The sequence below is a fragment of the Condylura cristata genome, unplaced genomic scaffold (genome assembly GCF_000260355.1).
Source record: "Condylura cristata isolate star-nosed mole 26May11 unplaced genomic scaffold, ConCri1.0 scaffold00007, whole genome shotgun sequence".
In the NCBI taxonomy this organism is placed as follows: Eukaryota; Metazoa; Chordata; class Mammalia; order Eulipotyphla; family Talpidae; genus Condylura; species Condylura cristata.
Genome location: NW_004567108.1, coordinates 36,100,635 through 36,117,873, shown reverse-complemented (window position 1 = coordinate 36,117,873; position 17,239 = coordinate 36,100,635). Strand labels below are relative to the sequence as shown.

The 17,239-nt window shown below is 46.1% G+C and overlaps 1 protein-coding gene across 1 annotated transcript in view; it reads left to right on the top strand.

Annotated features, from left to right (window-relative positions):
- The first annotated feature begins 757 nt into the window (after positions 1-757).
- IQGAP2 (IQ motif containing GTPase activating protein 2) overlaps positions 758-17,239 on the top strand; it is a 249,428-nt gene continuing 232,946 nt past the window's right edge. The window contains exon 1 of the mRNA XM_012721764.1: positions 758-1,059. Coding sequence (XP_012577218.1) covers positions 1,014-1,059 — 46 coding nt within the window. The 5' untranslated portion in view covers positions 758-1,013. The remainder of the gene's footprint in view (positions 1,060-17,239) is intronic.

Sequence of the window (17,239 nt, the reverse complement as noted above, 5' to 3'; positions counted from 1 at the left end):
TTGCCAACGATCTGGTCACCCACACATTCCACGATGGAAAAACCAGATGAAGGCACAGGTATAACAGTGCGCCATCCTCAGATCTGACACTCCTGGCCACCGCATGAATCCCCCCCTTAAAACAGCCCCATGACCGTTTACTCTCCTTAAACTGTTAGCAGGAAAAGGTTTTTGTGGTTTGAGACCCAAGCAGAGCTGGCAAAGGTCCTATCCATGGGGCTGAGCAGGCAGAGGGAGCCAGGGGAAGACTCCCAAGACGGCCAGCTGGATTTTGTGTGGCTGCTTGGTAGTATTTTGCCCCTCCCGCAAAAACCTACCCTCGTGAAAGTATTTTGTAGAGAGTCACAGAAGAAGTTTTCAAAAGGCAGGGAAACAAGAAAACACACCCGCGCCGAAAGAAAAATTAAAAAAAAAAAAAGGTCTTCCCCAGAAGAAAGGAACCGCAGAGCGCCTGTGTCTTCTGCCGTTTTTCTACTTCTCGCGGTCGGTTCACTTCCACCCTTGTTTATAACTCCCGAAGTGAAAAATTCAGCGGGCGGCCGCGGCCTCCAGGCCGCCAGCTGCCTGCGGGCCCCAGTTTCAGGGGATCCCAGTCCAGGACCCCGTCCCGCTCGCCCCTTCCTCCAATCCGCGCGCAGGGCAGGGGCGGGCCCACGCCGCCAGGCTCTGCGCCGCGCGCGCTGTAGGGGGCGCTGCGCCGCGCTGGCTCCGCTCCCTCACAGTGAATAACGGGGCCGGGCTGGAGGAGAAAGGAAACCTGCCGGGGGAGGCGGCGGCGTAGCCGGGAGGGAGCGAGAGAGGAGTTCACTTTTGCTCGGGTGTCAGCGCGCGGCGGCGGCAGCGGGCGCTGGGGAGTGAGCAGCGAGGGAGCGAGTCGCCCGTCTCGGGGCGACCAGGGGGCTGTAGCGAGAGGCCGGATACGAACGCGCCGGCCGGGCGCAGAACCGGAGAGCCTGGCCAGCGAGGGGACCCGCGGGGGGCGCGCCCCGGGCGGGCCCCCGGAGCTCCGCAGGATGCCCCACGAGGAGCAGCCGTCCCTGCAGAGACCCCGCTATGGCTGTAAGTGCGCCGGGCCCACTGGGCTCTCGCCGGCCTTGGGGAGCCCCCAGGAACGCGTTGGGAGCCGCGGAGAGAACGGGAGGGCAGCGGCTGTGTAGCTGGCAAAGTTGGGAGCTGGAGTTGCGAAGGGCAGTCGCCGGCGTCTTCCCGCTCGTCTCCCAAATTCCTAAATCCCGGCTGGCAATCCCGAGCCTGGACCCCGCTCACCCACCGGGAGCGCTGGGTCTGCGGGTTGGGACAGACCAGGTTGGGGGTTAGGAGTATCAGGTGAGGGGCTCTCGGCTGCTGCCTGCTCGGGCCAGGGGGTGGCGTAGGGGACCGAATTCTTCCTACTCAGAGCTGGAGGAAAGTTTGTTTGCTGTGGCTGGCTACAGGTGGGCACTTCAGTCGCTGTGCCCGCGCTGTGCTCTAGCAAAGTCAGCCTCACCGGAAGGGCAGGCGTCTCCTCCCACCCCGCTCGGCCTAATTGCCGCAGGAGCCAGTTTGAACTCCACAGGTGTGCCCTTTCCACTTGCAGCCGAAGGGGCACTTGGGTCCTTGCTCTGCTCCCCGCGCCCTGTGGCCCTGCCGAGGCCGTACTGCGCGAGCGCGCGCGCGCGGGAGAATTGCGGCACGGAGCTGGGCTCCCTGGTTTTGGTAGGAGCCCTCGTGACTTGAACGAGTCGGTGTTGATGACCCAGGGCTGCCCCCAGAATGAGGTTGCTTTGCTCCTGAGTGGATAGAGCCAGATTAGGACCGACCAACCATGTAGCTTTATGTGTAGAGTTCAGAGTCTTTACTAAACATGTGCCAGGAAGTATTTCCTTTAAAACAAACAGAAAGTTGGCTTGCTCTCTTTTCGTTCAGGGTTGGTTCTGTCAGTGAACCTATGGCCGAAGACCACAGGTTAATTTTTTGCTCAACCTAGCCTTGGTCAAAGGCACCTGGTTTGGGTTAAAGGTGGTGATACCTGCAGCAGAGTGGGTTTGTGGGGGCTGGGGGGTGGGGTGGGGGAAGAGGAGATTCTGGATGGTTGGGAGGGCCACAGGCTTGCCCTAATTAAAAAAGGGGAGTAGTCAACTTGAGTAACCCTCCTCCTCTCCCTCCACACCAGAATGCAGTGTCAGATGGGAAGTATGTATGTGACCCGTGTGACCTTCTGGTATCAGCCAGTGGAGACCAGAGCAGTCAGCTGCAGTCTCTGCACTCTGGGAAATGCATTGAACCCAGGGCCCAGCTCTTAGCAAACTTAGTGTGCTCTTTGGTAACCACAGACACCAGAGTTCCTGGGGCCCAAAGAGGAAGGATGTGCTCATCCAGTGTGGGTAGTATCAACCTCTGGTTTGTGAAAGTCCTTTATTAATGTGGCAAGATCCTGGAATATACTATAGTTTCAGTGTGTCATACGTGACGTTAGAGTTGGGAAACTAGGTGAACCTACATAATATGGTTTTGGTATCACCTGTCAAACCATGATCAGCTTGGTATATTTCCACAGTGTTTCAGTGTGCATTTCACTGGTGCAGTAAATGGAGTACATGCATGCAATATTTTGATCCAGCTCTGCATGGGCATCTGTGATGATGCTTGATGTGCTTTTAGTGCAGTCAGGAGGTTCAGAACCTGTTTTCAAGAAGAGCAATCTACACGGCCACTTTGCAAATCATTGTTGGACTTCTCTCAGGTGTCTGGTATAATGGAGTGATGTACCATCTGGTTGGAATCATTTCTGTTTAACCAACTCCCACTTCTAATGGTAGCATTTTTTAGTCATCTGACATAGTAAAAAATAGTTGGTTTTCAGGCTTTATGGCTACTCTGAAATATTAAAGCTTTAATATAGTTGCCTATTATGTCTTCATAATGAACTTTTCTCTATAATTTTAATACTGGATTCATGAAAGTATGTGTTCATGCCTAATTCAAATGCTAATCTAGTTGGATATATCTTTGTATTATAGGTACTGTCTAATATTGACTTTTCATCAGAAAGGGACAGTATGATGTGCTAGAATATATACTTTCTGGTAGTTGACTTTCTGAACCTTCTGTCAACACAAGACTGAAAATAATGGTGGTGCAAGCCCTTCCAGGGAGAAGGGAGAAGGGAGACGCAGGGCAGTCTTTTCTGTGTTCCATTACAGGGCTGTGGGATTGTTGTTGTTGTTTTTTATCCATTGGTTTGGAAAATACAGGTCCAATAACATCTCATACTACACCAACCAGGATTTATCCTCAACATTTTAAAAAAGAAACTAATTCCTTATACATTCTCTATACATTGTAGTTATAGTTTCATTGTTGTATATTTAGAGTTAAAAATATTTGAGACTGCTTTAAAAACAATTTTTGGGTAGCCTGGGTTGAGTTACATTTATTTTCTATCTGGCCTTTTGTTAATCTCAATCTCCCCTTGAATTGTTTGATTTGGTCATTTGAACAAAGTAAATGAACTCAGCTCAAGACTCCTAGGGTATCTCTGGTCTTCACCAGGTGAGTGTCCATGAAATACCATGCAGTAAGTGGTACTTGAGGGATTTCTCAATGACTTCTTCATGAAGGTTTCTCAGCTTTCTGTCATGAGGCATTGCTTAAGTTTCTGATTGGCACACCAGACCACTGAACTGAAATGAACTAGACCACTTTTGATTTAATTACTGTCACTTTCCTGTTGACCACATCTTCCTGCAACCTATAAAGTGAAATACTGAGTGATGCAATAACCAGAATATCTTTCTATACTGAAAACCACATGTAAATGACATTTGCGCTTAGGTATGATTTGCAAATAACTTGTGCTATTGTAATAAACGTTGATGTACTTGTCAGAGTAATTCTGAAAACATTGTTGCCACCATCATCTATCAAAAGTTTTGTGCTAGTTATTAGTTAGGTGTAAAAAAGACCAGTAATAGCAAAGGGGGGCTTTGTGACTAGGCTTAAGCACAGTTCATTCATCTCAGATAATCCACGCCATGTTGAAATGGCAGCTGTGGGCAGTGATCAATGTGTGTAGAAAGAGTTATGGCTTTCTATCCTCTGCAAAACTTCTCTTATGGGGAACCTTGTAAAACTAAATGTAAGTAATGCTCCAGGGTTTAGTTCTTTTTAAAAATGCAGCATAAGCCTAATAAACTGTGTGTGTTTTGGGGGCAAGTTCTGGCTGATTCTGTGCTTGTTTCAATGGTGAGCCTTCTAAATCTCCTGATAACTTGGAGTACTGCAGCAGACAACAGAAACTTCTTGTCTCTTTCCCCAATATCAACTCAAGAGAAAATTTATGTTCTTAACTAGTTAAAACTGGGGTCTGTAGAGCAGAATTGAGTGCATATAGTCAGCACAGACTAACTCAGCAATTCTATTAGAACTGCAGAAGGTTTGAGATACATGAAGTGTTGCTACATGATGTCTTTAGTAGACAAAGTCAAGTCTCTCATGTGCTAATGTTTTGCTTGAACTTTTCAAAAGGAACTTTAAGGTCAGCAGCTAAAGTGTTGTTTTAGTATACTTTTAACTTTAATTACACATGCTGTTAGCCAAAATGACTTGTTCGGGAGAGCTTAAACTTGTAATACTGAGTTCATCTTGGAATTTAGTGTTATTTAAAGTGTTCGCTAACATCTTTTCCCCTCTGATTTGCTGTTATTCCTTACACTTTCATTCCATAATAAAACAAGATAAAAACTCATTTTATTTAAAAGGTACATATAGGAACAGAGTGACATTCACCACGTCTTCATGGCTGTGGAAGAAGAAACAGAGGCCACCCAACTTCTGATTTGAGAGTTAAGTCTTCCAGGATAGGAAGTCCAGCATGGGAGGTAGAATTAAGGTTTATCAATTTACCGAGTCTGGGTGCTTTCACACGTTATTACCATCTGCTCCTTATTACCTTTGGGTAGGCCAGTAGTTTCCCCATTTCACAAATAAGCTGGAAGTCATGATGTTATCTCAGGTTCACACAGGTAGCTGGTGACAGAGGGAACTTGGAATCCAGACCTGTCATACTCTCAAACCTGATCTCACCAGGTATTGATCCTGCCTCCCTTGAAGCAGTCCTAAGGGTTTCTTTCTGTTTCCTGTGCTTGTCACTGCGTTATCAAACTGTAGACACCTGAAGCTTTGGGCTAGTTTGCTCTTTTAAAAATAGATGATGTATGGCATTCTTTGAATTTGATTTTACTTTTTCTTTTCTCCCTCAGGGGAAAGTATAGGAGAATATATGGGCTTTTTATATACTACATACAAGCTTCATCAAAAGATTTTATGTATAGGTAGGCACATTCCATCTCATTATGAGTCAGTGAAATGAAAGGCTTTTCCAAAATAATATAGTGGCATGCTCCAGTGATTCCAAATAGGATAATTTCTAAAATATACTTTATTACATAGACTGGCAATTTCTTTGACTTCTGGGTTTGATGAAAAATTAGGTATAAAATTTGTAGTGGGGGTGACTAATGAGTTGAATCTTTTATACTTTACCCTTCTATTTTGTTTTTCTCCCTTAATGTGACATGACAAAAGATTTGAAAGTGAATAGATGAGACTCTGTTACAGGGCAGGGAGAGAGGGGCACCCCTGAACCCTCAAACCTGCCTGCTCTAAATAGGTTCTGCCATCTGCTGCATCAAGACAAAACATATAAGACTTTAATGAAAAGGAACTTTAATACAGTGAGTATACAACCAGAAGACAAAGAATATAATTTCTAAATCAAACACCTGAAGTTACCCATCACTTGTGGGCAAAAGTCCACCCAAAAGGGATTGGTCCAAAGCAAGGCCTGAAAGCCTTCTGGCTGGGACCTATAGAAAAGGGTCAGACATGGCCAGACAATTCTGGGAGGAAAAGAGCAAAATCAAATTAAGATAAAGCTGCCATAGTCAACCACCGCACGGGTTTCTCACCCACATCTGTTTCACCCAGTCCAGGACCAGAAACAGCAAAGTTTCTTCACATATCTCTCAGCTCCATGTGGCTCCCTCTGTTCACCTTCCAGCTCTCCATCCTGCTTCCTTCCTCTTCAAAACTCCTTCTTTCCACTCCTTTTCTCTGCTCATCTCCACCCTCCTTCTGGGTGGGTGGGGAATCTGAAACTTCCCCTTTTCCTAGGGACCACTCTGTTACAGATTGAATTCTGACTTGACCAGGGCTTTCTTGTGCCTCTTGTGCTGCCTTATATTCCTGTAATGGTTAAAAGTGGTTCCTGGCACAACATGCTAAGCCAATTGCAGTTCTTTCAATTAACTGAGCACCAAATATGTACAACACTTGGGTGAAGGGAAAATGACTTAAGCCAGATCTCACCAGAGAAGCTGGAAAATAAGGAGTAGTGATTATATTTGTGTATTTCCAAGTTCTGGAAAGTGAAGGCATGAGAGCAGTGGACTTGAATGGGACAATGGGAAGACTTTGTGTGAAGGTTGTGAATTTGAACATGACATTGAGTGAGGTTAGGAAAAGTGAAAGGCATCCCAAGTATTTGTTACTTTGGTTTATCTGTAGATAAATGGCTTGGAAGGGAGGTGTAGCTGGAAGCGATCTAATCACTGCAGAACCAGGTGGAAATGCAGTTTTGACTCCACCCAGACCTGAGGAAGCCCTGGGTGGGGGTGGCCCCTAGGTCCAATAGGTGCTTCTGCTGCACTGCTGCAGAGCAAGGGCAAAAAGACTTTACACCGTCTACACCGTCTTTCTTCACAGTGTTGGCTGGTTTTTCTCAAGAAGTGAAAACACAGGGGTGTGGTGCTGAATGCTTCATATACCATATTCCTTGTGTGTTTGATTTAAACACAGAAATGTACTGGCTTACAGAACCAGGCGTTGAGTTCTGTAAGGTCTGTGTTCATTTTGCTATGTCTTGTAGGCTGCATTTTTCTCATTTGGAAAGGTCAAGTCCAGAATCTTCATTGACCAGGGATTAAATGAGGTTGGCGACCCAAGGATTTCTAGGTGGAGATGGTGCTTTTAGGAGCCAGAGGGAAGGCAAAGTGAGTTGAAGAATCTTTCTGTAAAACAGGGAGACCCCTGACCTGGCAATTCTGCCCTTCTAATCTCTGGAGTGGGACTCCCTGCCTCCTGAGAAAGAATTAAAAGATATTTTCTTTTTCCATGTTTTTTTTTTCTCCAGGACAACATAGTGTTTTTCACGCATTTACTTACTTACTCACAAATTTTAGAACTATTGAATAATGTTAGCAGAAATAATATCTGATAGGCAAAAATGCAACCAAGTCATGCCCACATTTGCAGGGAAACTACAGATCTGTTTATTTTGGAATTAATTCAAGGTAAGAAGACATTCCTGTGATATTTTTTTACCTGGGATACCCAACAAAGACAGCTTCTAGTTGTTCTTATTTTTCTACTTCTACTATTCCATAAACATTTTAACATCATTTTTATAAAATTAAAGAGCACTTCCAAGATTGGATAATTCTCACGTTTTATTGCCAACACACTTGGCCCCTTTTATTCAATTTACCCAACTCCTGCTCGCTCCCCTTTTGGGAGCCACTAATTTGGTTTTACAGCCTAAAAGTTTTGTTTCCTGTACTTCACTTGTTTGTTTGGTGTCTCTCTGCTGTACATGAGTGAAATCAGATGGTGTCTCCCATGGCTGACTTCACTAGTAGTCTCTAGGTCCATCTGTGTTGTTCCAATGACAGAGTTCCATCCTGTTTAGCAGTGAGCAGTACATGCCACATCTTTATCCAACTCTCTGCCTGTGGTTTCTTAGGTTGTTTCCAGTTCTTGGCCATCTATATAATGCTGCAGTAAATAAGGGATGCACTTATCTCATCAAATTTTTGTACACATATATTTTATCTATGTTACAGGACAGGGAGAGAGGGACACCCCTGAAGTCCCAAACCTGCCTGCTCTAAGTGGGTTCTGCCATCCGCTGCATCAAGACAAAACATATAAAAGTTTAATGAAAAGGGACTTTAATACAGTAAATATACAATACAGAAGACAAAGAATGTAATGTCTAAATCAAACAACTGAAGCTACCCATCCCCTCGTGGGCAAAAGTCAACCCAAAAGGGATTGGCCCAAAGCAAGGCCTGGAAGCCGCCCACAAGACTAAAGCACCTTCTTGTGGGACCCATAGAAAAGGTTCAGAAATGTTCTCTGCTCAGCTCCACCTTCCTCTGGGTGGGTCAGGGAACCTGGAACTTCCCCTTTTCCTAGGGACCACCCTTATGCAGGTAGTGGCTTAGTTTCAGCACCTAGAGGATAACCTTGCACCCTTGTACTTAGAAGATACCTAATAAGTATCGCCAATATTACAGGTTTTGCTTACAGCGTCTGTAATGTACTATTTGTCTAAATGAAGGACTTGTTTCTACTTCCTGTTAAAGATAATGTCAACAGCCAGGCAAATATTAAATATTGAGCTTAGATTTGCTTTCACCCTCTGTGGAACTTAGGTGAGTTCTTTTAATTTCTCGATGCCTCAGTTTTCTTACCTGTCACATGCAGGTGGGAAAGTGCATGCCGAGAGGGAGAAGCGATTTATTAGTAGTACGTGGATGCGCATGCTCAGATGTGCCTCTGAGAGTCTGCATGGAGTGGCGGGGGACAGAATTGGTGGTATCGTCACCATGACTGCCCTGCTTTGTCTCCCCACCTCCTTATCCTTTTCTCACTTAAAGAAAATGGGAATTTAAAATTTAAAATGCATGCTTTCTTTGAAAACATAGATGCACGAGGGAATTCTTTGGTTACCTCTGTGGAAATAGAGTTCATCTCAGTTTGGATAGAGATCAAATTAAGCCTTGTGTATATGTACTTTAAAAAAACCTAGTGTGCTCTGTTGCTGATTGACCCCGTACACATGTGGACCAAGGCCTGGGGTGGGGTGCCGGTGGTGGGAACTGGACTTTTCACATGGGTGGATTTCCAGGCTCCCGTTTTTATTGTCTTAGGAGTCAAGTGGAGTTGTTCCTAACATACCTGAGTGAGAACTGTCTCTGAATTTACTGAACTTTCTATTGTCTTGTTTATGCTTCCAAGGTTAAACTGATTTTAGGCTTCCAAGGGTAAGCTGATAACTGCTGCAGCTTTGGAATCCCATTCTTGATGCTATCAAGGCAGAAAGGTGTTACTTGAAACATGCTCAGCTTTGTGTCTGGTGTAGATTCTAGAGTTTGAGTTTGTTACTGGTTGTCGGTTTGGTCTGTCTGCTGCTGAGGGAGGTTAGATAGGAAGTGTAAGAAAGAGGAGGGGGAGGTACTCTGGGTTCTGGTGTCATCCCTCAGGCCTTACTGCCTCCAGAAAGTTATGAAAATTGAGGTTTGTGGGTCCTGAAGCTCAGTTTACAGGAGTAACAGGAATGTTGGCGCCTTCAGAAAGAGAAGCTTGGCTAGTGGTCATGTGCCTGCTTCTGGATCATTTGTTCGTCTTCCATGTGTACCGGCTCTCCCTCCACCCCCTGCTAGGATTTCATATAAATGTTCTCAGTCAACCCCTCTACGCCTCACTCATCCTGAAATGGAGTGTTGGGAGCAGCCAACTTGGGTGTTTCCTACCCAGGACCCTCGGTAACTTTTGAGTTCTTTGCCTCAGCCCTGAGCAGACTCAGCAGCCTTGGAAGGGTTGGGGGAAGGTGTTTGGCAAAACATCAGCCTTACAGTCAGCCTGTCAGAATGAGTTCTCCATTCACACCCCCTAAACTGTGCCTCCTTCACTTGCGATCCAGGAAGGCACTCCCCATGTCCTGCTCACGTTGGACTCAGGAAATTTGAGGTGTGGTCACTATGAAGCAAATACAGACACACTCAAGCTTTCATCCTGCAACTTACTAATGAGTTTTATTTTCCAAAGGGGGGAAAAAACTCTTCTTTAAAAAGACTAAAGTTACAATTATTCTTCCACGAGAACTAGGGTCCTGTCAGTCCTTTGGCTCCGGTTCTGAGGCAGTCTCAGTTTTCTTCCTGTTCTCAGTACAGTATCCTCTGTTATTAATTTGAAATAGCCAACAATTGGGAGAAACATGCTCACCTCCTCAATGTTGACTCTGGCTGTAACTTTTCACACTTGATTAAGTGAACACTGAGAACGAAGTGGAACTTCTAATGTGCTTCTATATGTAGTAGTTTTGAATTTTTGGAAAAGGTGTACCTTTTGATCTGTTAAGTAGAACAACAAGATCTGGCATCCGAACAGTGCAGATAGACTTAACCTGTGTGCAAACATCTTCTTAGAGCGTGCCTTTGGGGAGGGAGGCTGAGGGGAAGGGTGGGAATACTTGAAATGGTTGTTTTATACCATTAATTTAAAAAAAAAAAAAAAAGCAAATGTGTTTTGGAAAATATGCCAGTTGCTTTGAGGTGACATAGTTGAAATAGAACAGTGCTGTGACCGTGTCTTTTGGTCACAGCAGCATCCTACTGGCTGGCACATACGTCAATCAATGGGCCAACGTTAGTTCTTTCTAGTTAATGAGGTAGACCATGGGTGAATTTAAAAATAGGTTTCCTCTTCAAATTTTCTGCTTCAAAAATATTCTTATAGTTAGGAAAGTGTTAATAGTTACCCTTTACTTGTGCTCAAGACAAGAATTTCTTTTTGACTACAAACTCTGCCTAGAGAGAAGTAGACTCAGCTTCTGAAAAAAAAGTTTGGTATTAATGGAAGGATTTAATGGCGATCTGATTTTCCAGGTAAAGGGGTGTGTGGGTGTGTGTGTGGTGGGGTGGGGTGGATGGGTGTGTATATACATGTAGTGCTGTGTATGAGACAGGGCTTGAAAGACTAGTGTTGAGAGGTTGTAGTTGTTGAACTTATTCAAGCCTTTTGAATTCTGTGAGGAAAGCAGCTTGGTAGAAGTCAATAAAGAATCAAGGAGCTCTTTCCTCTGTGAAATAAAGATTACTGACAATGGTTAGGGATTATTCCTTGACTCAGAAAGAGAACCCCTCAGTCTGTAAAGAGGTAGATCACTCATTATCAGAGGTGTTAGATGCTATGAATACAGTGGGACTCACACAGCAGAGGAAATGCTTCAAAGTCATATGCGATCAGAACCTTATATTTTAGTCAGTCTTTCTGTTCTGCTCCCCACTCTGTCTCTGGTGAATCCTCCCCCCCCTCCCCTACACCCTGACCTACACTCCAGCTCTTGTATGCATAAATAAATAAAATAAATATTTAAAAATAAAAGTACAAGAGGGCCCTCCCTGGTGGCACAGCGGGTTAAAGCACAGCACTGAGAAGCTAAAGCCACTTCCGCATGAGTTCGATTCCCGCCTGCCCCGGAGGTGACCACATGGCGTGGCAGACCTCTCCTGACCCGCCCGCTGCTCCCCTCAGCAGTGTACTTCGTCTATCTGCCTGTTCTGTTCCCCGCTCTGTCTCTGGTGAAGCCTCTCACCACCCCTGAGCCTCTGGCCTGTACCCCAGTTCTATATGCACAAATAAATAAATCTTTAAAAAAAAAAAAAAGTACAAGAAACCGGCATATCCCACAACTAGATCCTTACTCAGTGAGATAGGGTGGAAAACATGTGAACAGCACAGACAACACAAGTTTAGCGAAGATCCTTTGGAAGCTGCACTGTCCCTGTGCTACGTGCGAAACTGAGCTGAGTATTGTTACTTTGAAGGCAGAGAAGCGAAGCACGTGATGGCCGCAGCAGTGTCTGGCATCTGAGGGCTTAGGTGGATTACTGTGTACTATGTGACGTGGGCCTGACTTGAGCTTCTGTCTATACCAAACAATGGATTTGTTTGCTCGCCTCTAAAAATGGCTGCGAGGTACAGGAGATTGCTCTGAAAACCCTTTCACCTTATAAATGTGTTAGATGACTGGAGGTAATTTTGCTGCTTATTTGAATATCTCTGTGGTGCAGAGAGGTTTATCACTTGATCATTGACCTCAAAGGCTGTGCCTCTCATGCCTCTTCCTAGCTTCTGGTTGTCTCCTGTATCTGCAGAGTTCCTTGCCTTGTAGATACAGCCGGCCAGTCTCTGCATCCATGGTTACATGCCATTCTTCCTGATGTCTCTTTTCTTATAATGTACCGGCAACTGGAGAACAGCCTACCTTAAACCCATATGACCTCGCCTTAATTTATTGTATCTGCAACAATCCCATTTCTTTGAAAGTTTACATTGTGAGGTCTGGGCACACATGAATTGGGGGTGGGGGGATGTGCTTTCAACCCAATATACCCTTAATTTGGGAAATGGAAAGACTTCAGATAGCTTACATATTCTAGCACAGGACTCATCTTGAACAGTGATGAGAATGTCAGGGGAGGGATAGTGAGTGAGTGGGGTTGGCCAGCTGTGAAGTCAGTGCTTGATCACAACAACAACAGAGGAAAGAAGGAAGAGGGGGGAGAACGCAGCTAGTGGGTATCAGAGGAAAGCTTGAGAAGGCAGATGTAACCCCCGGTGACACTAACCTAGTGAGAGAGACGGAGGGCAAGAGAGCATGGCAGTTGGGTACAAACACCTCATAATAATGTAGAACCTCTCTCAGTGACTGCTTATCTCTTCAGTGCATTCTGAGCAGGAGAACTGGAAGTGTGTGGTCCTGTTAGAGCAATTTCTTTCAAGTTTCCCTTGCACCACCTGTATTGTGAAGCAGAGCAAGGTCTCATTTAGACATCTTTTGATCAGGCTGGATGGCTGAGACCTATATTGTTTCCAACATAATTTCTATGGCAACAGGACTTTCTGATATAAGTCCATAAAGCACCACCAAATTTGGAGCTTAGCTACAGAATTTGTGAAGGGCTTAGGCATTATTGTCAGTGTATTTATATCCCTTCTGCCTTCTCATCATTCTTTTCTACTTTCATTTTATCTTTACCTAATCTCTTTATATATACATTTTTCATATCTTTGTTAACTTTCTCACATACTTTTAGGGGGGGAAGTGAGATAAAATTAACAATGCCAAATAAGCATTTCGGGCTGATTTCACCCTCAAAAAGCTGACCTTCTATTGGGGAGCGCCACAGCTGTTCAGAGTCTCAGAGCCCTGGCTGGTACCCCAAACTCAGCTGTTGGTTTCCTTTCCTGTGGAGCAACAGGATGACAGATAGTAGTGTCTGTCTGCAAGGGGCGATTGCCAGTGTAAGGCACTTAGACCCTGCCGTGCACAGAGTGCTTAGTGCTTAGAGCATTCCAGAAAGAGGAGACGGTGTATGCCGAGGCCCAGTGTTGACAATACTTGTGTGCAAGGCTGATTCGAAGAAAGGAGAGTAGAGTGGATGGAGGGTCTTATCTGCCACCAAGGCAAGGATTCTTAGACCCTGGAGAGGCGCAGGCAGTGGGGCATTTCCTGCTCCTCCTCCTTAGCATCTTTCTCAGTGGCTGTGGCTGTGAGCCCGAGCTGCCTGTGCCATTTCTTTTCAGCACTGGCTTGAACATGTGCTCGCCAAGTCAGGCCGCCTGCCCTCTTCACTGATTCCAGCAGAATTGAGGGAAAAATTTGAAACTTGTAACTGTGGTGACCAGGACTGTTTTGGGAGATGGATCCTTCATTAAAAATGTATTGCAGGCCCTCCCTTGTGGCACAGTGGGTTAGGACACAGCTCTGCAAGCTGGCTGCATCTGCTTCAGTGTTAGTTCGAACCCCCACTTCCCCCAGATGCCCCACATGGCGCTGCAGACCTCTCCTGACCTGCCCGCTGCTCTCCTCAGCAGTGTACTTTGTCAGTCAGCCTGTTCTGCTCCCCACTCTGTCTCTGGTGAAGCCTCTCACCACCCCTGCACCTCTGGCCTGTACCCCAGTTCTACATGCATAAATAAATCTTAAAAAAATATATTGCTTTAATTTTCTCTTCCATCCTCTTTATTTACTACCTTTTGTTGCACATAAACTTTTGATATCTGAGTAGCAGACAGCTAGTTATATTGCCTTTAGAGAACCACAGTCACAACTTAAAATAAACTGGCTCATAATGTGGAGAAATACGTTATAGTACAGTGAAATGGTAGAATCTATTGCAAGGAAGTTAGTACTTAAATAAGATGAGGACCTAGTCTGGAGGAACTATATCACGTTTTAGTTAGAACCAAGTTTCTTCCTCTGTAGTCTTCATTTTCCCTAGAAACCTATAATCATGGTAATCATGAAAACAAAAGCAAAAACAAAACAAAACTCAACCCACCATTAATGTTCTTATTATTCCACCTGATTATCGATTATAGTTCTTGCCCACCAGGGCTTGGCTGACTTGGGCTGCTCTGGTCCCTGTGTTCTCTTCTGCCACCTTCAACTTGAGCCTGTGAGCTGTACAGAATCACTTGGGCGTCCAGGTCAGTGCATGCGTGCCATACGGAAATCTGAGTTTCCCATGTGCACTGGTGTTAGAAGTTGGAGCATGGACTGCATTTGAATTGGAAATTCTTGTGTAACTAACTTCATGGGTCAGATTGAGAGCAGGTTTTCCCATGGTCTGTGCCAATAACCTCTCTCGACACCGTCCAGTCACAAGATTAGAGGGGCATGCTCAGTTCTGGGTTTCCCTTCATTAGTGTCCAGTTATTTTGAGTGAGCAGAATTTCAGTCAACTGGCACATCATCAGCAAGGGCCAAATTAGACATAATCGCACATCAGCTTAGCTTTCAGGTCTGTGGCTCAGTGTGCTTGGCAGAAGCATGCCAGGTCTGGAGCTGGGGCTTTGTTCTTGCTGGGAAAGGCATGCCCTAGAAGTAAGGTTCTAGTACAATTCATCGTCCCAAACAAGACACTTCGGTGGGGACAGGGGCATCCTGTTATTCTGGGTAGTGGTGTCAGCTGGGCCATTTCTGGGTAAGCCAGGACATACCCACCTTGGCCATGAGGGTAAGACTGTCTCTATTCTGGAAAGTGATCTTTACTTTCCTAGACAGAGTCTTTACAGCAACTTTTGGAGGAGAGAGGAAGCCCAAACTGTTGGAGATGATCCTGGAGCATTCCAGAAAAAGGGAAGCAGGGGGCCTTTTCAGGAAAGTTGACCTAAAAATAGAACACTGTCATTCAACAGTTGCTTGGGTGCTTCAAAGGCTGGAGTTTGTGCCATTGTCCCTGTCTCTGTATTCCTCTGTACTCTCTGAATTCCAGCTCCTTTTCCTCTGCTATAAAGGAGTCCATCTGTGTGGTGAGTTGGCTGGGATGCAGCCCCTTAAATAGGCAAAGGGAGCTGGATGAAGAGGCTCGTGGAGGCCCCTCCCAGCCCATGATTTTATAATAGGTAACCTAAGGCCTGTGCTGCATAGATAATGAGCTGGGGGCCGAGAGCTGCCTGCTGAAAGGCTCTGGCCCCAGATCCTCCTTCCCTGGCTGTCACACACGCCACTCCAGGCAGGCTCTTTTCCCAGCCAAGGGTGGAAACCCATTGAGCAAGGGAAGCACAGACCTTTGACTGGAGGGTGGGCTTAATGGAGTGAGCAGTAGCTGATGGGTTGGGGGCAGGTCCTGAGAGGGAAGAGAAAATACATTGCAGTTAATTGCTCTATCAGGTTTTCAGCATCTGCACACCTGACATTTTGGGCTGCACAGATTGTTGGTCTCGGGCGCTGTGTTGTGTGCACTGTGGACTGTTGAGCAGCCACCCTGACACATTGATGCCCCTCCCAGTTGTGACAACCAAATCGTCTCCAGGCTTTGCTAGGTGACCCCGACTGAGAATTGCTGCCTTAAGTAAAGAAGCCTCCTTGTTTTCTGAATTATTTCTTTTTTGTGTTGCTGTCTTTCATTCTGGCCAAGCTCCCACCTTAAGCCTTTCCAGTACCATCCACCGGACCAATTAGTGTGTGTGATGCTGGGTAGTGATTTCAAATGAAGTAGCCTCACTTCCGTGCTCTGGGTTTGGCTCTGAAGTACAGTGAGCTGAGCCCTCCCACTCCCCTTTCAAGAGTGCTTGAATAATGAGGTCTTTCTGCGGGGAATGGGATTAAGCTGTTTCCCACCAGTTAAAACTATTTCAAATTTGTTGCCATGACTAGTATAACAGGTTCATGGTGAGGGTTGTGGGGTCCAGCACTTCTCACACTCGAATGTGTGTCTGCATCCTAAGGATCTGAAGCTAAGAGCACTGGGCTGCGCGAGGTTTGGGGGAGGCTGAGATCCCGCGTGTGTGGTGGGCTCTGGGGGACGCTGTGCGGCTGGCTGGAGACCAGTTAGAGCAGGAAGGTGCTAATAGGATGAGTTCTTCGCTCTTACAGAAAAATTAGCAAATAAAGTGAAGGAGGAGAATGGAACATGGAGTGGGGGTAATTTAAGGTTTTGGGTGATGGGCTGTGGGGGGGGGTGCAAGGGGGCACCTATAGACCTTCCTGTGCACTGGATGGAACCCCAGGCCACCATGCACAGGAGAACCAGTGCTTGCTTCCACTTACCTGGCACTGTGAGGAGCAATTTTATTTATTTATTTAACAAATTTTTTATTTTAAATTTTTTTATTTTTTTTAAGATTTATGTATTTGTGCATACAGAACTGGGGTCAGGCCAGAGGTGCAGGGGTGGTGAGAGGCTTCACCAGAGACTGAGTGGGGAGCAGAACAGGCATATCGTTGAAGTACACTGCTGAGGGGAGCAGTGGGCGGGTCAGGAGAGGTCTGCCGCGCCATGTGGTCTCCTCCGGGGCAGGCAGGGATCGAACTCATGTGGAAGTGGCTTTAGCTTCTTAGTGCTGTGCTTTAACTCGCTGCGCCACCAGGGAGGGCCCTGTGAGGAGCAGTTTAGCAGGTCCGTCTGACGGCTGCACCTGAGTGGGGGCAGAGGGACAAACCAACTCCAGAAAGGCAACAGGTTGGACCATTTGGAGTCTGAGCTGTTTGTGGGTTCCCTGGGTTCCACTCATGCAGAGTGAGCTACACAAGAGAGCCAGCCCCTCAGAAGGGCCTTGACTAACTCTGGAGTCGCTCAGCTCCTCAGGGACGCTGGCAGCCTCCCATCCGCACTTCTCAGCATCATGGATGCCCGCCCAGCATCTGGGTGGCAAGAGCTGTGGCTCCCCTTGCCCTGATCCTGTGTTCCCGAAGTTCTGCTGGTGTCAGGGAAAGGAGTGGGCGGTGGATGGGGCCTGATGACTCAAAGGAAGGTACGGAGCCTGGACAACCCACTGTTATGCGCCAGGAGTTGGGGTTGGAGAGTCATCAACAAGTATAGCAGTGTCTTTCCTTTGCCTATTAAGTTAGCTTTAAAAAAGATTTTAACATAGTCTTATCTTAGTCTCAAAGCCTGATATATTA